Here is a 23,182-nt window from a genome sequence, read left to right on the forward strand (position 1 = left end):
ATCTGAAAACCGTGAATTTATGGTGACATCACACAAAAAAAATTAAATTGTGGTCATAAACTAATAATTAGTATCACCTTACCTACATTTTCCGGGTAGATTCGAGTTCACTTTCAAAAAGGTCGGACTAAATTTTACACTTTATTATCCAACCAGAGAAATCATTGAGAAGCATTCACACAACTATCAATAAAGTAAAAGAAACCAAAAGTGAAATAAACAATTCAGCAGTCACAATCAATCAATTGTCGACCGTGCGGCGTAGGGATTAGAAAACAATTTCCGTTGTATTAGTCCTTTTGAGAAAAAATTAGCACACGTTCAAAGGGAGGTAGGTATAAATGCAATGTTTTTTTTTGATAAAAGTACTGGACCACTGGGCCGAATAATTAATAATATCAACTGTGATCTGTCTTCAAATTCATGTACCTACTCTTTATGTCACAAGATTCAAGATTACCAATTACTCGATTTTAAGTAAAATAAGAAGCCTGATGCATCGACACTGATCGTACCTACTGGTGTAAGCCGTGGCTTTGTCTATGACATATCTCTTCCTTTCGCATCCAATCAATTCCAGGCACCCTCCGGATATTGTGAATTTGTGGTTACATCACATAAAAAAATTAAATTGTGGTCATGTACGAATATAAATAGTATTTTCAATTTTGGAAGTAAGATAACTATATCAAGTGGGGTATCATATAAAAGGTCTTCACCTGCGCATTCTAAAACAGATTTTTATTTATTTTTATGCATCATAGTTTTTGAATTATCGTGCAAAATGTCGTAAAAATACGACTGTAGTACGGAACCCTCGTTGCGCGAGCCTGACTCGCACTTGGCCGGTTTTTTTCGCACTGTATAGCTCACAGTAGTTTGTCACAAAGTGTTGAATTGCTCTTCCTTCCAAATGAAATGCCTGAACTAAAACTTTTTCTACAGAGAGCGCCACGTCGCCTCCCAGGGGTGTTGCTCAAGCTTTTCGGCTTCAGCTTGAATAATAGATACACCCGGCTTGCCTCCGGTCGAATTACCAAACTAAATTATTGAGCGCACCCCTAGCCGAAAGGAATAAATCTGTTTTGTTGCCTATTTGCCTCATTATTTGAGGGAACTCTCTCTACATTGGCACATTTATGACTCCGAACGTTGACCCAACTCAAGCCAATGATTTTAGCAGACGACGTTTGAAGGTGTGTTTCAAAACGTGTGTTGTATAATGTTGTTCATGACCACAATTTAATTTTTTTATGTGTGATGTAACCACAAATTCACGGTTTCAGATTTTTCCCCGAATGTCTGCTATAATAATAAGACCTACCTATTTGCCAAATTTCATGATTCTAGGTCAACGGGAAGTACCCTGTAGGTTTCTTGACAGACAGACAACAAAGTGATCCTATAAGGGATCCGTTTTTCCTTTTGAGATACGGAACCCTAAAAATTAAATGCATATAAAACAGCAGCGCGATTGCGGTAGAATGACAGCTACAATGTCACGATCGCAATCACCTCTGATTGGTTGACGGTCGCTCACTATTGGCTACAATGCATTGTTGCAATAAGAGTAGCACAAATTCAGCCAATCGCAACGATTGAGATTATGATTGATGCAGGTTTTACGAAATCGCCCTACAGGATTGCAATCAAGGGTGTAAGGGCCCTCGCCCACGGCGACTTTTTGTAGCGATGCTGTCGCGCGTTTACTAAACGCACGCCAGCATCACTACTAACGCGTGTTAGTCGCATTTGCAACGCGCTACTGCATCGCGACTGTATCGATGCAAACGCGCGACCGTGTCGGACGACATCGGGGAAAGAACGGAGGGAGGGTGGCGCATGAATGGAGAACCAAGCATCAGTGCAACATTTTTTTCTCGTTTGCATCGAGACAGAAGCGCGACAGTATCGCGTTTGCATCGCGACTGAATCTAAGACCGTGGGCGAGGGCACACAGCTAGCGACCGCTTCGCGACTGTATCGATGCGGAAGCGCGACAGCATCGCTACTGTATCGCTACAAAAAGTCGCCGTGGGCGAGGGCTCTTAAGTGTAAACGGATACAGAAGTGAGTTAAAAAGTGAGACAGAAAAACAGGGCATTATACAAGGTGTAACAGGTGTAAGTATCCATATAAAAATATAAACAGTTCTAGTATTAGATATCTAGGTATTTGGCAACAATAACTTTGTAAACGCTCCCACGTACCACAGTTGGCAAAACTAACACTTTATTCAGAGATTTGGCAGCTCTTGCGATCGCATTAGATTCATTATTGAGGTTGGCAAAGACAATTCAATTGAGATGAAAACGGTCAAGTGCGAGCGGCGGTTGGGAGTACTTGACACTGATTTTTCGGCACTCGACAGGACGGTAACGTGGACCACTTTAGTTTAACGAACCACAATACTGGTAAATTGGATTCTCAGCAGATTTCAACTGGAAATGTCATTTTACAAAACTTAATACTTACCTACTACTATTGAACTACAATTTCCTCTAAAAATAATTTAATTTTTATACCATATTTTTTCATATAATACCAAAAAATTTAGAAAAGTTGTATTCGATCCATAAGTGTAATAACAAATTCCTAAAAGGCTGGCAACGCATCGGCGGTTCCTCTGGTGCTGCAAATGTTCATGGGCGGCGGTAATCACTTAACATCAGGTGACCCGCGTGATCATTTGCTCGCTATCTCTTTTTAAAAAAAATTCTCCATCAATCATACCTAATAGACTTAACGATAGAAGTACTCTCTTCTCGGAGAGTTTATCACATTTTAAATAAAAATATTACTAAGCCACTTCATAAAATAGGTAAGAAGAAAAACTCCAATGAAAAACTAGTGTCGTTATCTCTAATGCTGAAATCTATAGAGCGTGCTTAGACTTTGCTTAGACTTAAGACACTGTTAAAACGAGACAGCGCTATATCGCGTAGATAAATCTGTCTCTTTTTAACTAAGACTTAAGTCTGAGAAATGTCAAAGTGCGCTCTATAGATTTCAGCCTAAGATAGTTCCCTTAGCCCTAAGCACTTAATTCACGAAGTTAAGCCTCGGATCACCCTGTCTCTTACAGAGATCATTGTCTAGCAATTAGATCAGAGATACCCTTCAGAATTGATTTAGGGTCTCTTATCTTCACCGAGGGTTTCTATCTTGCTCTTCGAAGGCACTTATATCTCAATCCTTTTTAACTTTATAGAGAGAAAATATAATTCGTGTTTTTACGTTTCCAAAATAGTTCCAAAACTACTGAGCGCGGATCTCCTCTCAGAATGAAAAAGGGTTAGGCCATAGTCCACCACGCTAGCCAAGTGCGGATTGGCAGACTTTAAACACTTTCGAAAACATTATGGAGAACGCACACGTGATACAAAAGACATGCCGGTTTTCTCGCGATGTTTTCCTTCGCTGTTCAAACAAGTGATATTTTACAGAATCCGGCAGGAAATATAATATTACATTTACCTTTGGAAAAGAGATAGGTAAGCGGTTTCGTAAAGCGTTGTCTCTGTCGTTGAGATCGAAAATTGTCACATAGGTATCAGTGACACAGACAACGCTCTACGAAGCCAAAATAAGGATGCCTGTCCACTGAAGCGGAGATGTGATGAACAGACTCAGATTTTTTTTTTTTTTTTTTTTTTTTTTTTTTTTTTTTTTTTTTTTTTTTAATACAATAAAACTTAAAGCTAGCCTTATCTAATTACTATATAATTGTTGTTGACTCAGATTGTCGGTAAATAATGTGATATTTTTATCGCGTCACCTGATAAAACTGATTGGTCAACTATATACACTGTTTCGCTCCGCTTCAGTGGACAGGCACCCTAAAGGTCGATGTACAATATTTTTTGCCGGCTACTGTAATTGCTTAAAACGCACATAACTCCAAAAGTTAATTTATCATCATCACCATCATCATCATCAACGGATAGACATCCACCGCTGGACATAGGTCTCTTGTACTTACTTCCACACGCCACGGTCCGTCGCCTGAATCCAGCGGCTCCCTGCGACTCGTCTGATGTCGTCCGTCCACCTAGTGGGGGGTCTTCCAACACTGCGTCTTCCGGTGAGAGGTCGCCATTCTAGCACCTTGGGACCTCAACGTCTATCGGTTTTACGAACTATGTGAACTATGAGTGAATTTATATTATGAGCTTATTAAAAAACAATTATTTTGATCTCAAAATCACTTCGATTATATTTATTTTAAAAAAAATATCGTTTGAGGGCATGAGTGCCCCCACACTCTTCAGTGTATTTATTCCACAAGAACGCTTGGAAACAATAATAAAAGGTTTATTAAATATTTTTGCACGTGGAATTTTTAAGGCTCACATTCTGAGCATACAATGGCTGAGTGCCAGGTTTCAAGAACGAGAATCGTTATTGTAAAGCTTCGTGTATTGTTCATATTGGTTTTTTATTTTCAGTACCAATTAAAGTATAAAAAAAATATATGTTACAATAATTCAAGGTGAGTTTGCAGTCAAGAGCTAACATATATCTCAATAAAAAAAATATTTCAAGGTTTGCCTCTCTCACAATGTTTTTTGACCGATTATGCGTAGGAAGTGCTCCATTTGCTGACAAAAATCGGTCGCTGATTGTCGGATGTAGAATAGATAGAATAATATCTATATTTTTATTCAAGTAAACTTTTACAAGTGCTTTTGAATCGTCAACTTGTTTAATTTACCACTGGTTCGGAATGCCGTTCCTACCAAGAACCAGCAATAAACTCGGCGGTTGCTCTTTTCAAGTGATCAATTTACAATTTACAGTAATTATGTGCATTGCTGGAGCGAGACAAATCCAAGCTTTTTTATCATTTATTAGTTTTTTTTTTGATGCCATAGGAGCACCTAAGACACAGAACGCAGCGACGAAGCCATGGCTTCAACGACTAGTTTTAAAATGCGCTTATACTTATGCTTGTACTTACGATTGTGGAAGAACCAATTGCGGCGCGCGGCCTGGCCGCTTAATGTCTGTGCTTGCTGGTACGTAGACTCAACTACAGAACAAGTGTGGTCCAGGGGACATCGGTTGACTACCAAAGACCATATCCAGAAGGGTTGAATTCGCCACGAATTCGTGCGAATTCATATGCGCGTTGGCGAGATACTGGGCACATACATCGCATCCACAAGCATAGCGCAAATTTAAAATACGCGCGTAAATCGCGCGTAGTACGCCAGGCTCGCGACTCGCGCGTACGTAGGTACAAGAGACTCCTTTAGTTGCGTTCAGTTCACGTGCGAAGTTGCGAACTCCACTGCAAGTTTACGTATCTAGAGAAATGAAGCGACATGAATGCTCGTCAACGCACGCTCTTTCTGGATGCAACATACGCGCGTAGACGCACGAAACGATTCGCGGCGAATTCGCCCCTTCTGGACAGTCTTAGAAGGTAGTCAGAAGTGGGTGGATGAGAAAGGACTTTGTGTGGTAGCGCGTTTTCAGGAAGGTAGGTATATGTCCAGCAGTGGACGCAAACAAAATGATTGGTTGATTGATGTATGGGCGTTTTCTAGGCAAGCGTGCTCCATCTTAGGCTTTATCATCACTTGCCAGCAGGACGGATTGCAGCCAAGCGATAGTCTATAATTACAAAAAATGTTTGTGTTTTTCTTAATAAAAATGCCGAGCAAACGAGCAGGTGGGTCACCTGATGTTAAGTGATTACCGCCGCCCATGAACATTTGTAGTACCAGAGGAACTACCAATGCGTTGCCGGTCTTTCAGGAATTTGTTGGTCTGCCCCCATGTTGGGTGATGATTGAAATAAAAGTCACATGCACAACGACTGTTTCATTTATTTTAAGAAACCTCACAAAATGTCTTGACTGGATCTTATCCATAAACGGCAATATGCACAGCGAATGTGTTTATCTTCACTTAAATTAACATAACAAAAGATACTGGCGACTGGCGACTGACCTGTATCATTTGAACGTAATGTAAGTTGTAATGTAACATGTAACACGTCACAATGTGAGCATTCGTAGAGCCAGTATGCTTAGTGCAAAGATTTTATATCTCACTGACGTTGATAGAATTTGACCGTCGAAACATTTTAGCGTTAAAGTAACTTTAATTTTGAAGGTCCATTTTTTACCGGGTCGGAATTGGAACTCAATTCGGTCTGTTTTTAGGGTTCCGTACCTCAAAAGGAAAAACGGAACCCTTATTGGATCACTTTGTTGTCTGTCTGTCTGTCTGTCAAGAAACCTACAGGGTACTTCCCGTTGACCTAGAATCATGAAATTTGGCAGGTAGGTAGATCTTATAGCTGACATTTGGGGAAAAATCTGAAAACCGTGAATTTAGGGTTAGATCACACAAAAAAAAATTAAATTGTGGTCATGAACTAATAATTAGTATTTTCAACTTTCGAAGTGAGTGACTATATCAAGTGGGGTATCATATGAAAGGTCTTCACCTGTACATTCTAAAACAGATTTTTATTTATTTTTATGCATCATAGTTTTTGAATTATCGTGCAAAATGTCGAAAAAATACGACTGTAGTACGGAACCCTCATTGCGCGAGCCTGACTCGCACTTGGCCGGTTTTTTTTATTTGTTTTAAAGCCGAAGTTAGACAGCGCTCCAAGTGGAAACGCTGTGAAATTAAAATCAGTGCTACTGACTTTTGACTAACGTTATTGTGTTTTGACTTATTTGAAAATTTCAGTATCACTGTGTTTGATTTCGCAACGTTCCCGCACCGCTGGCTTTAGACGAACTTAAGCTTTAAAATTAAGCAGTTAAGATACATTTTACTTTGACGTGTAAGTTTTTAGACGCTTGAATTCGAGCAACGTAAATCAGATCAGTCACCTTTTTCTTTTATTATAGAGGGAAAATGTAATAGTGTTTTTACGTTTTCAAAATAGTTCCAAAACTATTGAGCACGGATCTCCTCTCAGAAAGAGAAAGGTTATGCCATTTCTGGCGCAGTGGTAAGCGCTCAGGTCTTATTAGTAGGAGGTCCCTGAGGTATCTGAATTAAAAAAAAATTACTTCTTATACTTTACTATAGACTACGGACCCCTAATGTAACATGCTGGTTAGGAATGTTATGTGACAGGTCAGTCGCCACCTTTACACATCTTATCCTAATAGAATTCCGTACAAATATTTACAAAGGGCCCTTATCCATGAAACAAAAATTTATTTCAAAAATTTATCTACTTTATTTTACGCTTGAATAGATTGATAACGTGTTTACCGATTTACCCAATTTAAAATTAATTTTAAATATTTTCTTGTGATTTTTTAAAATAAATAGGTAAATACAATTAAAAAACAGTAGAGTTAAGAATAAGGGCTAAATCTAAATTTACATAGATAAATATTGTCCATAAATTCATAATCATAAAATCGTAATTACATTAATATAAAACAAAAATATTAATAAAAAATTGATACCCTGTTCAAGGAGGTAAGTCTTCCTTCCTTATAAAACAACAGAACAGATTTTATTATTTTTGTACATATACACGGTATATCGTACATTCTTATGCTTTATTTAGGATTCCGTACACAATGAATCTTACTTAATGATAATGAAATAATTTTTTGAAAAATAATGGCAGAACCAAATTGGCAACACCTGACTTCACGCCTGACGCCACGCTAAGTGTAACTAGCTTTCCGCGTCCGCGTGGGGTCAGGTCTTTTAAAGATCCAAATATTCCTAAACCCCTTTTAAGGGCGCGTTTCCATTAACGCGGAACTGACCGTGCATTAGCCAATCACACAGCTGTGATGACGTATAGAGCGGAAACGTGGACACTGACAGTTGGCCTCGTCCACAAACTAAAAGTCGCTCAGCGCGCTATAGAGCGAGCTATGTTGGGTATCACTCTCAGGGATAAAATCCGGAACGAGGAAATTCGCAGAAGAACAAAAGCGACCGACATAGCTCAAAAGATTAGCGAAGCTGAAGTGGCAATGGGCAGGTCATGTCTGTCGCAGAACCGACGGCCGATGGGGCAGACGTGTTCTGGAGTGGAGACCGCGTACCGGTAAGCGCATTGTGGGACGACCCCCAGCCCGCTGGACCGATGACCTGAAGAAGGTGGTGGGGAGATGGATGAGGAAGGCGGAGGACCGTGTTTGGTGGCGCGCTCTTGGAAAGCCCTATGTCCAGCAGTGGACGCAAACAGGCTGATGGATTGGATTGGATTGACAGTTTCCACTGATGCGAAGTGGAGATTTCGAGCACTGTGATTGACCAATTCACGGTCCGCTCCGCTCCACTCCGCCTAGCTCCATGTCAGTGGAAACGCACTCTTAGCACGCACTGACACGCAGTACTCGCTTGGAAATCGCTCACACTGGATGTGAGGTTACCTTACCGTGTATGATTAACTCGCATCCAGTGTGAGTGTATAAAGCACCCGGCAGGAAATATTGTACATCGACCTTTAGAAAGGTAAAAATAGGCATGAGTAAAAGAGACAACGCTCTATGAAGCTGAAATCTCTTTTTAAAGGTCGATGCCTGCCGGCTATAACTGTACGTCCAACGTGTCCTCGCAACTGATATCTTTGGTACGGTACTCCTACATAGCTCATAGTGGTGGTATCGTTTATTTTTACAATTAAAAGCTATATAAAATTAGCCAAGCGCAGACTACGGAAGGCGGCAACGCATCACAGAAATTTTGCCAAACAAAAAAACAACAATTTCTTAACCAGGGGCCCAGAGCTTTACTGTATCTTTACATTCTTGCAAATTTCTTTGTTGTGTATATTCTTGCAATTTATGAAGACGAGTGAACTTTACTTGTGGTTACGTCGTTTCATAAGTCGTCATTGCGTAAGTGTGCATGCATGTCGGACCAGTTAGTCGCGAGCAAGCGCTCAGAAACTCACACATCTATAGAGCGCACTCTGAGTTAATTTAGACTTAAGACAGAGTTAAAACGAGACAGAGCTATATCTCTCACATAAATCTGTCCCGTTTTAACTCAATCTTAAGTCTGAGCAAAGTCAAAGTGCGCTCTATAAATCTCAGCCTTAGTGTACCTACCTCACTTATACTGATACGACTTAAACACAAGCATGAGCCACTTGTCTTCGTGAAATGCAAAAACTATAACTTAAATATTCTTCCAGTAATAGCGCTAAAATTTAATTTATTTCATGTGATTAATTAATAGATACAGTAAACTAAATACCTAAATAATAATTATTTAGAATGAATTTATTTATTGAAAACGATTTATTGAATTATTATTTCACAATCTTATAACTCATTGAAAATATTAATTGAGATTAAAAATATAATTAAATTATTTTGGAAAATAAATTAAATAAAGGTAATATTATAAAGGTTCATAAAACGATGCGGTGCAGTTCCATATGTGTAGGTACAACGACGCTTAGACTGCGTTCTATACATAGCGCACATTTTGACTTCGCTCAGACTTAAGTTATAGACAGATTTGTGTCTCTCACGTTATTCTGCCTTATTTCATTTCTAAGTAAGGTCTGAGTAAATTTTAAAGTACGCTCTATATGTCTTAATGCGTTAAGATTACCAAGCACAGGCTTAGCATTAGTTTAGTTTCAATTTAATACACATAGTTAACTAACAAATTACATTAATATTAGACATAATCATAATGAATTCATAATTCGATACTTTTTTTTTCAAAATATGGTACGTTTAACTTTGGTGAATTAAGTTACAACTAATAAAACTATCTAACAACAATAATATAGACGTTTCTTAACTAAACATTATTAAAAAATATATAATTAGAGTTTTATACAAGCTGTAACCAGAACGCTAGCAAAAACTTAGCGTTACTGTTAATACTACCTAAACACAATCCCATACCAATAACCATTTGCCTCATTTTGTAGTTTTAGTGATTTAGTATTTTTAAAACCCGCAATGTATAGCATGCAAAACTCGGGTCAATGCCCCGCCTACGACAGGGCATTGACTCCGAATGGCCTCGTTCGTTGACCTAGTCTAGCGTCAGTCATATTATGTTTTATTTGCAATATATCGTAAACTTTTACTAAATTATAAAAAACTAGCTTATTCCCGCGACTTCATCCGCTTGGACTACACGTTCAAACCCTTATTTCACCCCCTTAGGGGTTTAGTTTTCAAAAATCCTTTCTTAGCGGATGCCTACGTCATATTAGCTATCTGCTTGCCGAATTTCAGCCCGATTCGTCCAGTAGTTTGAGCTGTGCTTTGATAGAGCGTTGAAAAAATGGATGGTTCGATGGTAGTCATTAAAATAAATTACTATTGTATCTAACTCGGTCATAGTCTAGTGCAATCAAGCGAAACATATCAAGTAATGAAGCGCCCAAATACACTCGAACCTATACTAGGTAGATACGATCCACTTGTGATACTCGTATTGATTGGTGAACACCTCATTTCCCATTCTGAAGATTAAAACCCCTCCCACGGGATGATTTCACCGACAGAATATGAGCTTCGTATAATTTCATCATTTTTTCCTAACGATTTTCTTCTTACTTGAGTTAATGTGTTAATTTTAACTAATTTTATTCTTTTATGACCCACGCCCCAAGTTCTGTTATTGATTAGCTGTTAATCTATATTAATACTAGATGATGCCTGCGACTTCGTCCGCGTGGATTTAGGTTTATAAAAATCCTGTGGGAACTCTTCAACTTTCTGGGATTAAAAGCCTATGTCCTTCCCCGGGATGCAAGCTATCTCTGTACCAAATTTCGTTAAAATCGGTTGAACGGTTAAGCCGTGAAAAACTAGCAGACAGACAGACAAACAGACAGACAGACACACTTTCGCATTTATAATATTAATATGGATTAGAGCCGCTGGATTCAGGCGGTGCAAAGACCGTGGCGTGTGGAAGTCCCTAGAAGAGACCTATGTCCACCAGTGGACGTCTATCGGTTGATGATGATGATGATGATGAATATTAGCTTATGCCCGCGACTTCGTTCGCGTGACTGCACGAATTTCAAACCCCTATTTACCCCCTGAGGGGTTGAATTTTTCAAAAATCTCTCTTAGCGGATGTCTGCGTCATAATAGCTATCTGCATGCCAAGTTTTAGCCCGATCCTTCCTGTAGTTTTGATTAAATATTGTTAGTTTGTAATAATTGTAAGTTTGTATGTTGAAGATAATTTCTGGAACTAATGAAAAGATTCTAAAAATTCTTTCACTGGTATATCTAGATAATATTATATTGTCCTGGAGTGCTAGATATAATATAGAATCAATTGTTCTCGGAGTACGTTTGACGACCTCCCTGGCGCAGTGGTCTTAATAGTGGGAGGTCCCGGGTTCGATTCCTGGCAGGGGTTTGGAATTTTATAATTTCTAAATTTCTGGTCTGGTCTGGTGGGAGGCTTCGGCCGTGGCTAGTTACCACCCTACCGGCAAAGCCGTGCCGCCAAGCGATTTAGCGTTCCGGTACGATGCCGTGTAGAAACCAAAGGGGTATGGGTTTAATAAAAACTGCCATACCCCTTCCAGGTTAGCCCGCTATCATCTTAGACTGCATCATCACTTATCACCAGGTGTGATTGCAGTCAAGGGCTAACTTGTATCTCAATAAAAAAAAAACGTATCTTTGGTGGCTGTTCTGATAATAATTATCTCTTTAAATTGGGTCAGTACTCAGTACAAAGGTATTAATCCAAAAGGTAGGTAAAAATAAGTAGGTATGTTTGCTGTCTAGAAAAGAAACGTCCAATGTTAGGCCCATAATTAACTATCTACAACATTATTTATACAATTTAATTAAGTAGAGGTCGCTATTTACAATCATTTAGTTTTTTGTTAAGAAAAATATTTAATGAAAATTCACGTTATAGAGCTGTACAATTTTGTATTTATCTAAAATTTATATTATAAATTATCTTAAGAGGAGTTTCCTAGCGCGCTCCCCACGGTTTTCGTATTAAGAACGCTGCACGAGCTTAAATATTTGCATTTTAATCTTTGAGCCCGTGTAACTTTAAAACTAAATATTTTAACGGAAATTTGGTAAACCACAGACACATATATTGGTTCTTAGAATTTATCTACAAAATTTCATTGAGTTTGATTGGTTAATATTAATGCGAGAGTCAAACTACGTTTGCTTGGAGCGCACTACGAATAAACTCCTCTTAACGGGTCTTAGCGGATATTACACATAAAAGCTAAAATTTGAGTGAGAGAAAATATTTTGAACACTCTTCGAGTACGCACGTTTTTGGTGTAACTTTGGACAATTATATGACTAGAGACCTAAATCACTTACTGCCGTACTCAGAGTCGCTTAATCGTTACTTAAGTTTCGCTTAAAAGAGACCGAGCTATATCTCTCACATAAATCTGTCTCGTTTTAACTCAATCTTAAGTAACGATTAGCGACTCTGAGTGCGGCTGTTAGACACACATAATGTAATTGTAGATTGTTTCTTGCAGGTTGAAAATCTGTAACAAAAGAAAATATAATATAACATTTTTTTAATTTCTAGATCTAAATATTATTTTGTTCATAATAATATTATAGACTTTACAACTGATATATTTTTAAAGAGGCCTATGTTGCCTAGTCTATTGTATATTGGATAATATACAAAAAATATGATATTCGGTAAAAAAGGCTTTATTGAAAATTGATTATCTCTGTCCTGATGGCAATAATGATATCGTTCTGAATCCCGATGCCAAGTAGAAACTGATTGGTGGTATTTATTAGCCACTGCACACTTCATCTTAAACGGCGGCTTAAACTCAAAAATAAATCGTCGTGCAAACATATATCTATTTGCGAAATTAGGTAAGTATATTTCATCTGAAGAAATACCCAAGTATTATTTTGCAATATTAAGAAATAACTCAAATAGCCTCATGAGAACGCCGTTTAACAGGCCAGATTTAGCTACGTTATTCAAGCTCTAATTCGTAATTGAATTAATTACCTTTAATACTAATATTTCCATCGATGATTATGATACCAGTAATTGAGCTAAAGCGGGCAGCAGAACCGTCGTCAGGGCGGTGTAAAAATTTGCTCCTGAAACAAACATTAAAATTTAGTTTCGTTTCATATTTGGCTTTTATTAAACGAGGCAGAAAAAAACAAGTTATTACCACTAAGCATCCTTTAAAAACGACGATCAGTGTTTTAATAATTTGGTTTAAATAATAAATAAAAATCGGCCAAGTGCGAGTCAGGCTCGCGCATCGAGGGTTCCGTAGTACAGTCGTATTTTTCGACATTTTGCACGATAAATCAAAAACTAGGATTCATAAAAATAAGTAAAATCTGTTTTAGAATCCACAGGCCCTTTCGTATGATACGCCACTTGACATAATTATCTTACTTTGATAATTTTTTGTGTGATGTAACCACAAATTCAGTTTTCAGATTTTTCCCAGACAGACAGACAGACGGACGGACGGACAGACAGGCAGACAGACAGACTGACAGACAACAAAGTGATCCTATAAGGGTTCCGTTTTTCTTTTGAGGTACGGAACCCTAAAACAATAAGTCGCATATCAAATACCTCAAAAAATATCCTACAACAGATACTAATCAGTAGCTATGAAAATAATGACTGGACAGTGAAAAGAGTGATTGATCAGTGGATATTATTACTCGACCTACTTAATGTATTTTATGGCATACAAAAAATCAATACTTGCAGTAAATCGTACGTACGTACGTTTTAAATAGGTAAGAGTAACTTTGTGTTTACCTTATTAAATACGACCCATATTGTTTTTAACATTATCAATAATATAAAAATGAATCACTAAATGTGTTGCTCATTGCAAATCTCGAGAACCGCTGAACCGCTTTCGCTTATTCTTTTTTTATAATATTTTTTGAACTACGAGGATGGTTCTTACAGATAGAAAAATTTAAAAAAATTTAATCGACTGTTAGGCAGAACGAAGTTCGCCAGGGCAGCTAGTTTCCTATAATAATTAGTCAAATTGCATTTACTTTGTCAAGCTTGAGTTCAACAAATCATTAGGAAAAAAGGTTATACCAGATTAAAAAGACGTTATCTTTATACAAAAATCAAAAAAATTAATCATCGATAAATTTATTTACTTAAGTACATAATATTATTAAGATAATAAAGAAAACCGCAAGTAAATATCTACCGTTTATTCATAAAATCTCATTAAAATATTCCCCTGGAGATTAAACAGTAAAATTTAATCTTCTAGCTTGTCTTTAATTACTGAACTAATTGGTAAAATAAAATCAACGCCGTCTGAAGGGTAAGGTAAACAAAGGGTTAGAATCGAGATCAATTTCAAATATTAAGAATCATTTATTAAGGCATACATTTTTATCTTCTAATCATAATATAATAATTTATCAATCATCATTGCATAAATAAATAAATCTCGACTCTAGTATCATAAGGTCGGATGTGGATTTTTGCTACTTTTCAGGAGAGCCAAAACAAAAATGCTAGGGAAATTGGGTCATAATTTCTTAACTACTTGAGATACAATTTCAGTTGTTTTTGTAATATTTAACACTTAACTGTACCTATCATTAACCATTACTAGAAATACTTTATCATTAATAAATAAAATATAAACTCACAATTTCTTCAAAATGGACGATATGCGACTTTATGCTGGTAATATTCGTAACTGTGTTAAAAAATTGTGTGCATAAGTTGTAAACCGACTTTATGGCTGCAATTTTTACTATTACAAATTTGAAATAAAAGTCGGATCTATTACTTAATATTTCATAATAGTGGTCTTAACTGATTATGCGTAAGTAATATTCGGACAAAAGATCACAGTAGTTATCTCACAAAAATCATTTAGGAGTTTTGTGAGATAGCAACAATGTACCTATCTGATTTTTCTGAAACTGATTAGTTACATCTGAAACATAATAATTGCATTCGCCCGATAGTCTGACCATTGCATCCGTGTAAACCTTGTGACTTCTGAATGAATGAAAATAACATTTACAAATTCACAAATAAAGCCCATTAATTAAAAACAACGGCCAAAAATTGGAAAAAAATTTACAAAGTAATTAGAAACCTACAGTGGGCCAAACATTTTTTGTGGAATTGCATACATGACGGTTACATCAATATAGAAATCTAAAACATGCCAACATAGCCTGATTTTCCTTATAATGATTAGGTACGTAAAGTAAAAATGGAGGTCAGCAGGTGCCTACTGCAAAAGTTGGTTATATTTTACAGTGGATAATGGTTTCTCATTATGTCGTATATTGGGCGAAAGCGGGGAAGAATTTTAAGTTTATATGTACCTATAACATACTAATGAAATACAAAAAAGTCTTGTTTAAAGTAGTTTTTATAAAATAATAACACCCAGCATTATTGCGTTAGTTGTAGCCAGGTAATATATTCCGAAATCTGAAAATCCCCGCCGTTCTTATTTTTTTTTTGATATAACAAACGGTCCTGATATATCACCTTTGTAAAGGGATGTGGTCTTTAAAAATATGTTGTAGTGCCAAATCAAACTTATCAAAAAGTTTTGTTTCCTTCGCATGTTCTTGTAAACTGTGACCAATCTCTTAGTTTAGTAATCTGCATTGTTTTTAGCTGTTCCCTTTTTTTCTATTTGTGCATGGATTACATCTTACTCCACTTAGGTACATGTTGCATTTTAGCATAAAGCTTGTGATTTATCACCTTTTAGTGTGGTAATCCTTATAATAATCATAAGTAAGCCATAACGATTATCATGCTCCGATTATGACCGACACAATTATCAGACCACAAAGTCAATTCTTCAACAATTTCGAGAATACTTTGTTTCTTCTCTAGTAGATTAATGAAATAAGACAAGATACTGTTTTATTCCTTCCGCTGCAGCTGATGTTTTCAGACCACATTAAAGTAGCAACACTGCTGGTAGCATCATGAATCGTTTTTAAGGTGCAGAAACTACGCAGGTATAAGGATTTACTGTTAGTCAAATCCGGCATTGCCACTTTTGTAATAAAAAAATTACTTTCTGCTTTCTTGAAAATTCCATTGCTTCTGTTTCGACTGTTCTTTTTTACAGATACTTATTTAAACTGTTTCTTTCGTGTTTTAGTTAAGTTTTTTTTATTTTTTTACTTTCACTTTTATTAGTTGTTTAATTAATAAATTAATTTATACTACATTTATATTTAAATTAATAATTATCTAATCTAAAGCTTCCTATAATTAGGTATGTTTCATTAGAATCACTATCATCACATATTGTAGGTGCCTTATAATTTCTGCTCTCGATTAATATCAAATTCGGTCGATTATAAGACGGGTAAAGAAGAAAAAAATTGATTAGGTACTCTAATTTTTTAAGGCTACCTTAAAAATTAGGGCAATACATTTTTGAACTGATGATTTGAACTGTGATTCATAAAAAACACCATAAATGCACGGTTTTTTGCTTAGTGGGGTTTTATTATAATATATGTTTAGATTTCCATGGTGTGATTTTCGTGGTCCTAAAAGATTTTCTAGTCTACATTTTCAAAATGTCTTCAGCTTTATTCTGGCTCTTTACTTTTTTCCCGTAGTTTAGTCCAAAATTTTGGTGAAATAGGATGGATCTCTTACCTATTAATCACATCAACTTTAATGTAGTCACAAACAAAAAGCTTTATTTCAACTTACTTCCATGAATTTTATTGCAAAATTATTTATATTACAAGGCAAAAAGTCTTAAATGATTCCCAGTCCAAATATTAATACAAAAAATTCGAAGCATAATATCTGTTGTGATTTTACCTAACAAAATTATTACATATTTTAGAAGCAGAAGTGCGTAACTGCAGTACCAGCTAGTATTACAAATAAACTAATTTCGTAGCATAATGGTCGAACTCAAAATACATCTATCATTTTTCTCCATTGCTTTGGTGCATACATACGCAAGTCAAAAAATATAATTATGGTTCTCCAAATTTTTAGAATGTGTTCAGATACGACATTATGCATGTATTTATCTTTGCAACGAAAAGAGATAGAAATACTGGTGTCAGCTTGGCAGAAAGAGCCCGAAATGCTCATTACCTTTATGTAAAAAAGTGAGTTTGGTCGGAAGTACACATCCGACCTTATGATACTAGAGTCGAGAAATACATTCATGAATATTATTGATATGAATTATTTATGAAGAATCATTTACAAATAATTACAATGTTATTTGTATTTTTCGATGTTATTGATATAATGTTGATTTTGGATACCTAAGTACCTCTGCACGTTATATCTGCTACATGCCACTAGTACAGAATCAGCTTTTTTCATAAAAATAACCAGAACGGAACCTATGTGGCCTAAAAGTTAATAAGCACCTCCCTTTCTATTGCATAAACTCTTAGCTCTATCTCATAAAAAAATACGAGTTACATGCAGAGCACCGTTAAAAGCACGTCACCGTAGCTATTTTTCTCGGTTCAAGTGACCCGGACTTGGTAAAATCCGCGTCGACAGCGCGTGGAAATATCACCAGAGTGAACTTGAGTGAGAAAACTCTCGGTTTTGATCCTGGATCGATATCTATTTGACAAAAATATTAGGCTGGGGATAAAAACAAAGACACCTCTAAAACAGAATTACCAATTTTTTTTTTTAAATAGATATAGCGAGCAAACGAGCAGGCGGGTCACCTGATGTTAAGTGATTACCGCCGCCCATGAACATTTGCAGCACCAGAGGAGCCGCCGATGCGTTGCCGGCCTTTTAGGAATTTGTTGGTCCGCCCCTTGAATAACCGCATGTTATAATCTAGTGGGAACACCGCCGATGGGAGTTGGTTCCACAGTTTATATAGTACACGCACGTGGCGTGGAAAGAAGGATCTGGCGCAGCGGACGGTCGAAGTGCACCAGACACCCAGATGGTGAGGGTGAAATTCCTTACGGTGGCGCGCGGTGCGGTTGTAGAAAAAAGAGGGTGGAATGATAATATAGAATAATCTTCAAATAAATGTACGAATATTCACTGCGCAAACTATAAAGTGGCACAGTATAATGTTGCACTAATTTGTAAATCGCTATCGGCGCTATTCGAAAAGAGGGGAGTGTCGAGTTCAATATCAAATATTTATAGAGAATTTCAAAACCAACGTTTCGTATTTACTTGGATATGATTGGGAGCATATTTGATGAATAAATATCGTCCGTATTAAATTTATACGCTAAATTATTCCCTTAAATCCTTCATGTTTGCATATTGACTTCAATATTTTGGTTCTGATTTTTTTATAGGTTAAGTGCGTCGACTAGTACCTCAGCCCGGTACGATTTTGTGTAGAAGCCAATTAAAGAGAACTAAGTATATTCGTTTTGATCTATTAAAATTCTTTCAGTTTAACGCGTGTTCTCTCGCATTTGTAAAAACATGAATTTGAATACTTTACTTAACTACTTACTTACGTAACCCAGATATATCTGGGTTACGTAATAGTTGTACATAAGTATTGTTGTATAGGTAGTAATAGTTGTACATATTTATTGGTTTTCAGTTGTTTAAATTGGTCGAGTGGTTTATGATTTTACTAGCTTACTTAGCTACCCCAACTTTGCTTTTGGAATTATTTGCCATCATGCTATCAACCAATACATGTCCACTAGTGGTCATAGGTGTCTTCACGCCACGGTCTTGCACCCTCGATTCAGCGGTTGGTATCCTGCGGTGTGGTTATTCTTTGTCTAAATTATAAAAGGGAACATTATGGAATGGTTTAGCTCTCTAGGAGTCAGAACTTTTCTTCTTTTATAGATATGGGGTTAAGAAAAGGGACAGTGACTAGAGAACAAACTAAACTGACCGTCCTGACTTTAATTTCTAACTAATAAAGTCTAATTACTGCACTAATTGGTTATATAAAGTCAGCGCCGCCGGAAATGGTCTGAGAAAACAGAGGGTTAGCGTTGAATTAAATATCAAATATTTACGGAGAGTTTCGAAACCACTCCGTCTACTTGGTTATGATAGGGGGTAAATTCGATGAATAAATAATCGTAAATTCAAAATGCCTCATAAGAAAGCTCAGAGTCACTCAGCGGGCGATGGAGAGAGCTATTATGCTTGGAGTTTCTTTACGTGATCAAATCAGAAATGAGGAGATCCGTAGGAGAACTAGAGTAACCGACATAGCTCAACAAGGCAATGGGCAGGGCACATAGTTCGTACAACCGATAGACGTTGGGGTCCCAAGGTGCTGGAATGGCGACCTCGCACCGGAAGACGCAGCGTTGGAAGACCCAAGATTCAGGCGGCGCAAGACTGTGGCGTGTGGAAGTCCCTACAAGAGACCTATGTCCAGCAGTGGACGTCTATTGGTTGATGATGATGATGATGATGATGACTTCAAAATGTGTGCTCAGTTGTCCGTTTCCACCCATCCGCTTCCTCATATTTACTGCAAATATGACTTTAATAATTTAATTTCATCCGAAAACTAATTAGTGTATAATTTATGTTAATGCTGAATGCTAAAATACTATGCCATTTGATTGGATTAAGTATGTATTTATAAATTCATCAAATAAGTAATTAATCCAATGAAGCCATCAAAGATTTTGATAATGAATTTACTCATTCATAACTGAACCATCGTTTTTTGAATAAATAAAATAATAAAATTGAATGTTAAATGGAATGCGTTCATTTATAAATAAAAATATTAAATTAATAAGTGATTCGTAATTCAAAGAAAGTTCCATATATAAATTGGTTTAAAGAAAATTTATTTATAAAATAGTAATACCATTCGGTCAATTTGATAATAAAAAAGCAAACGCAATTTGTAACTAGTTATTTTATTTTGTACGTCGTCGCCGTCGTCGAATAAAGATGTCCCAAGAATAATTAGGTAGGTACTTTATTTCGTAGGTAGGTATATTTTACATAGAGAATAGTTATTTTGGTTACCTTTAGAGCCAACAGCTGCTGCGAGCTGCATATCTGCTGCCGTCGGCATTTCTGGAGTAGTACTGATGGGTCCTGAAAAAGTAAAATATTGTTAACCTTAAGTTTTAAACTAGTACTAAATCGAAAATTTAGTACGTGGCTACGTAAGATTTTTTTTAAATATTTGTATGCGAGATATAAACATACATTTTTAAAGGTAGGATTATCTAAATATATAAAAGGAAAGGGTGACTGACTGACTGACTGACTGACTGATCTATCAACGCACAGCTCAAACTACTGGACGGATCGGGCTGAATTTGGCATGCAGATAGCTATTATGACGTAGGCATCCGCTAAGAAAGGATTTTTGAAAATTCAACCCCTAAGGGGGTGAAATAGGGGTTTGAAATTTGTGTAGTCCACGCGGACGAAGTCGCGGGCATAAGCTAGTTCACATAGAAACAAGTTGAAACCTGTGCAAACTCCCTATTTATAAATTCGAACTTCCGCTATCGTCATCAATTCAGCTACTGACAACATAGTTACGAGAAAAATAGTCCTTTTCGTCCTCTCTAGTGCGCTCTATAATAGGTAATATATTCTTCATTAATGAATTAATAGTGAGCCTAAACCTAACCTAACCTAACTGATGGTAGAGCTTTTCACAGCTTAACGCCCTAACGCTAACCGTAAAGGCCCATAGAGATTCCATTAGAGATTTTTCCAACAACAGAGTTAACGAAGCACAAAATTATACAAGAGGTCTACTGCCGCGAATGTTTCCCATCCTCACAGTTTAGATAGCTGTGCACACAAACTTTCCGCTGATAAAAAGCTTAAATGGCCCGTCCCGAAAATTATACCGCAAAATTGTTATTTCTCCCGCCTACCTCCAAATATATTTCCATTCCCTTATTCTTTTAACGACATTCGCGGACTTATAAAATACACAATGAGCTGGTGAATTGTTTGTTCATTGTTTCATCCGTACTAAACTTCTAATTAATAAAAAATTAACTGACTAACTGACAGATAAGTGAAGTGGAGAGATGTCGATCAAAAAAAAGCTCCAACAATGCGCACAGTTACTTGTATTCATAGCATAGTATATTATACTGAAATTGATTCATTAAAAAGAGCAACCGAGTTTCTTGCTGGTTCTTCTCGGTGGGAAAGGCATTTCGAACCAGTGCCTTGCACCAACCAATTCTTTTGACGATTCAAAAGTACTTGTAAAAGTTTATTTGAATAAAGTACCTAGGTACATGTGAAAGTTTATTCTAATAAACTTCTCTATATTTTAACATAGGTGAATAATGAAAAATAAAAATTTGTATGAAAATGTCGTTAGTCATCACTGGCAACACGCCGTATAGCGACAGAAAACTACTTAATCATCATCATGATCAACCCGTGCGCCAGCTCGCTGGCGCACGCGTTTCCTCTCAGAGTGAGAAGGGTTTTGGCCATAGTCTTTCACGCTGGCCATGTACGGATTGGCAGACTTCACATACCTTTGAGAACATTATGGAGAACTCTTAGGCATGCAAGATAAAACTCAATCAATCAGCCTGTTTGAGTCCACTGCCGGACATAGGCCTCCCAAGAGCGCGCCACCATATACGATCTTCCGCCTTCCTCATTCACTCCACTTCCCGCTACCTTCTTAAGGTCGTCAGTCCAGCGGGTTGGAGGTCGTCCCACACTGCGCTTGCTGATACGTGGTCTCCACTCCAGAACACGTCTGCCCCAGCGGTCATCGGTTCTGCGGCAGATGTGGCCTGCCCACTGCCACTTCAGCTGGCTAATTCGTTGAGCTATGTCGGTCACTCTAGTTCTCAGATTTTATCCCTCAGAGAGATGCCCAACATATCCCGCTCCATAGCACACTGAGCGACTTTGAACTTGTGGACAAGGTCAACTGTCAGTGTCCACGTTTCAGCGCCATACGTCATCACAGGTAGGACACACTCATTTACGAAAGTCTATGGTGGCGGTTTCAGACTAGCGTTTTATACGCGCGTATGAGCTCGTTTTTGGAAGCGCATGTAGGCGCGTATAGACGCGCCTTTTGGCGACCACCACCCACTGGGCCACCGTGCACCGGTTCGAGCGAACACGCCGAAATATGCCCGTATACGCGAGTCCGGTTTTTTGAAGCGCGTAATGTATAGCGCGTGTAAGCGCGTATGCTGAAACGACCGTACACGCGCAAAAAAATACGCTAGTCTGAAACCGCCCTTAGGCTTTGGGGTATCGACGAATTGAAGACTTGACGCAATAATATAGCAGGATAAAACTACGCAAACATTATTTCGTCTGCTTGTGCATAAAATATTTCCATATAAAGTGGGTACCGTTTTAAAACACTTTGAGCAAATCGTTTACCAGCTCTCAACGCAAACGGTTAAATCGCTTGTTTTAAATAAATAAACAGCTTTCTGTTTATGTCGGCGCTTTATCCCCCCGGTTCGCGAGGTGAAATCTGGTGTTAACAAAAAAGACCGGTCAAGTGCGAGTCGGACTCGCACACGTAGGGTTCCGTACAAGATATACGTAACACTTTTATGTATAACTAGCTTACGCTCGCGACTTCGTCCGCGTGAACTACACAAATTTGAAACCCCTATTTCACCCCCTTAGGGGTTGAATTTTCAAAAATCCTTTCTTAGCGGATGCCTACGTCATAATAGCTATCTGCATGCCAAATTTCAGCCCGATCCGTCCAGTAGTTTGAGCTGTGCGTTGATAGATCAGTCAGTCAGTCAGTCAGTCATTCAGTCAGTCAGTCACCTTTTCCTTTTATATATATATATAGATTATGTGATTTAGTAATTTTTTTTTTGTGAACACATTTAATTTTTTTTGTGATGTATCCACAAATTCGCGGAAAAAGGGGCCTTTATAGGATAACTTTGTTGTATGTCTGTCTGTCGTGTCTGTCAAGAAAACCTATAGGGTACTTCCTGTTGACCTACTCGTAGAATCGTGAAATTTGGCAGGTAGGTAGGTCTTATAGCACACAAAAAGGAAAAAATCCGAAAATTATGAATTTGTGGTTACATCACGAAAAAGAAATTAAAATGTGTTCATGAGCAAGTAGTTAGTATTTTCAACTTTCGAAGTAAGATAGATATCAAGTGTGGTATCATAATGAAAGGGCTTTACTTGTACATTCTAAAACAGATTTTTATTTATTTTTATGCATAATAGTTTTTGATTTATCGTGCAAAATGTCAAAAAAAATACGACTGTA

General features: G+C 37.3%; 1 protein-coding gene and 1 long non-coding RNA gene across 2 annotated transcripts in view; both read right to left on the minus strand.

Annotated features, from left to right (window-relative positions):
* Positions 1 to 5,816: 5,816 nt before the first annotated feature.
* LOC138402509 (uncharacterized) overlaps positions 5,817 to 23,182 on the minus strand; it is a 189,899-nt gene continuing 172,533 nt past the window's right edge. Inside the window, exon 2 of the long non-coding RNA XR_011236887.1 lies at positions 5,817 to 11,296. This is a non-coding gene — a long non-coding RNA (uncharacterized lncRNA). The remainder of the gene's footprint in view (positions 11,297 to 23,182) is intronic.
* Positions 5,817 to 23,182, minus strand: part of LOC117982962 (uncharacterized) — a 129,224-nt gene continuing 111,858 nt past the window's right edge. Inside the window, exons 5-7 of the mRNA XM_034969402.2 lie at positions 19,945 to 20,016; positions 12,967 to 13,061; positions 5,817 to 12,475 (exon numbers count right to left, since the gene is read on the minus strand). Of these exons, the coding sequence (XP_034825293.1) occupies positions 12,994 to 13,061; positions 19,945 to 20,016 (140 nt within the window). The 3' untranslated portion in view covers positions 5,817 to 12,475; positions 12,967 to 12,993. The remainder of the gene's footprint in view (positions 12,476 to 12,966; positions 13,062 to 19,944; positions 20,017 to 23,182) is intronic.

The sequence above is a fragment of the Maniola hyperantus genome, chromosome 6 (genome assembly GCF_902806685.2).
Source record: "Maniola hyperantus chromosome 6, iAphHyp1.2, whole genome shotgun sequence".
Classification (NCBI taxonomy): Eukaryota; Metazoa; Arthropoda; class Insecta; order Lepidoptera; family Nymphalidae; genus Maniola; species Maniola hyperantus.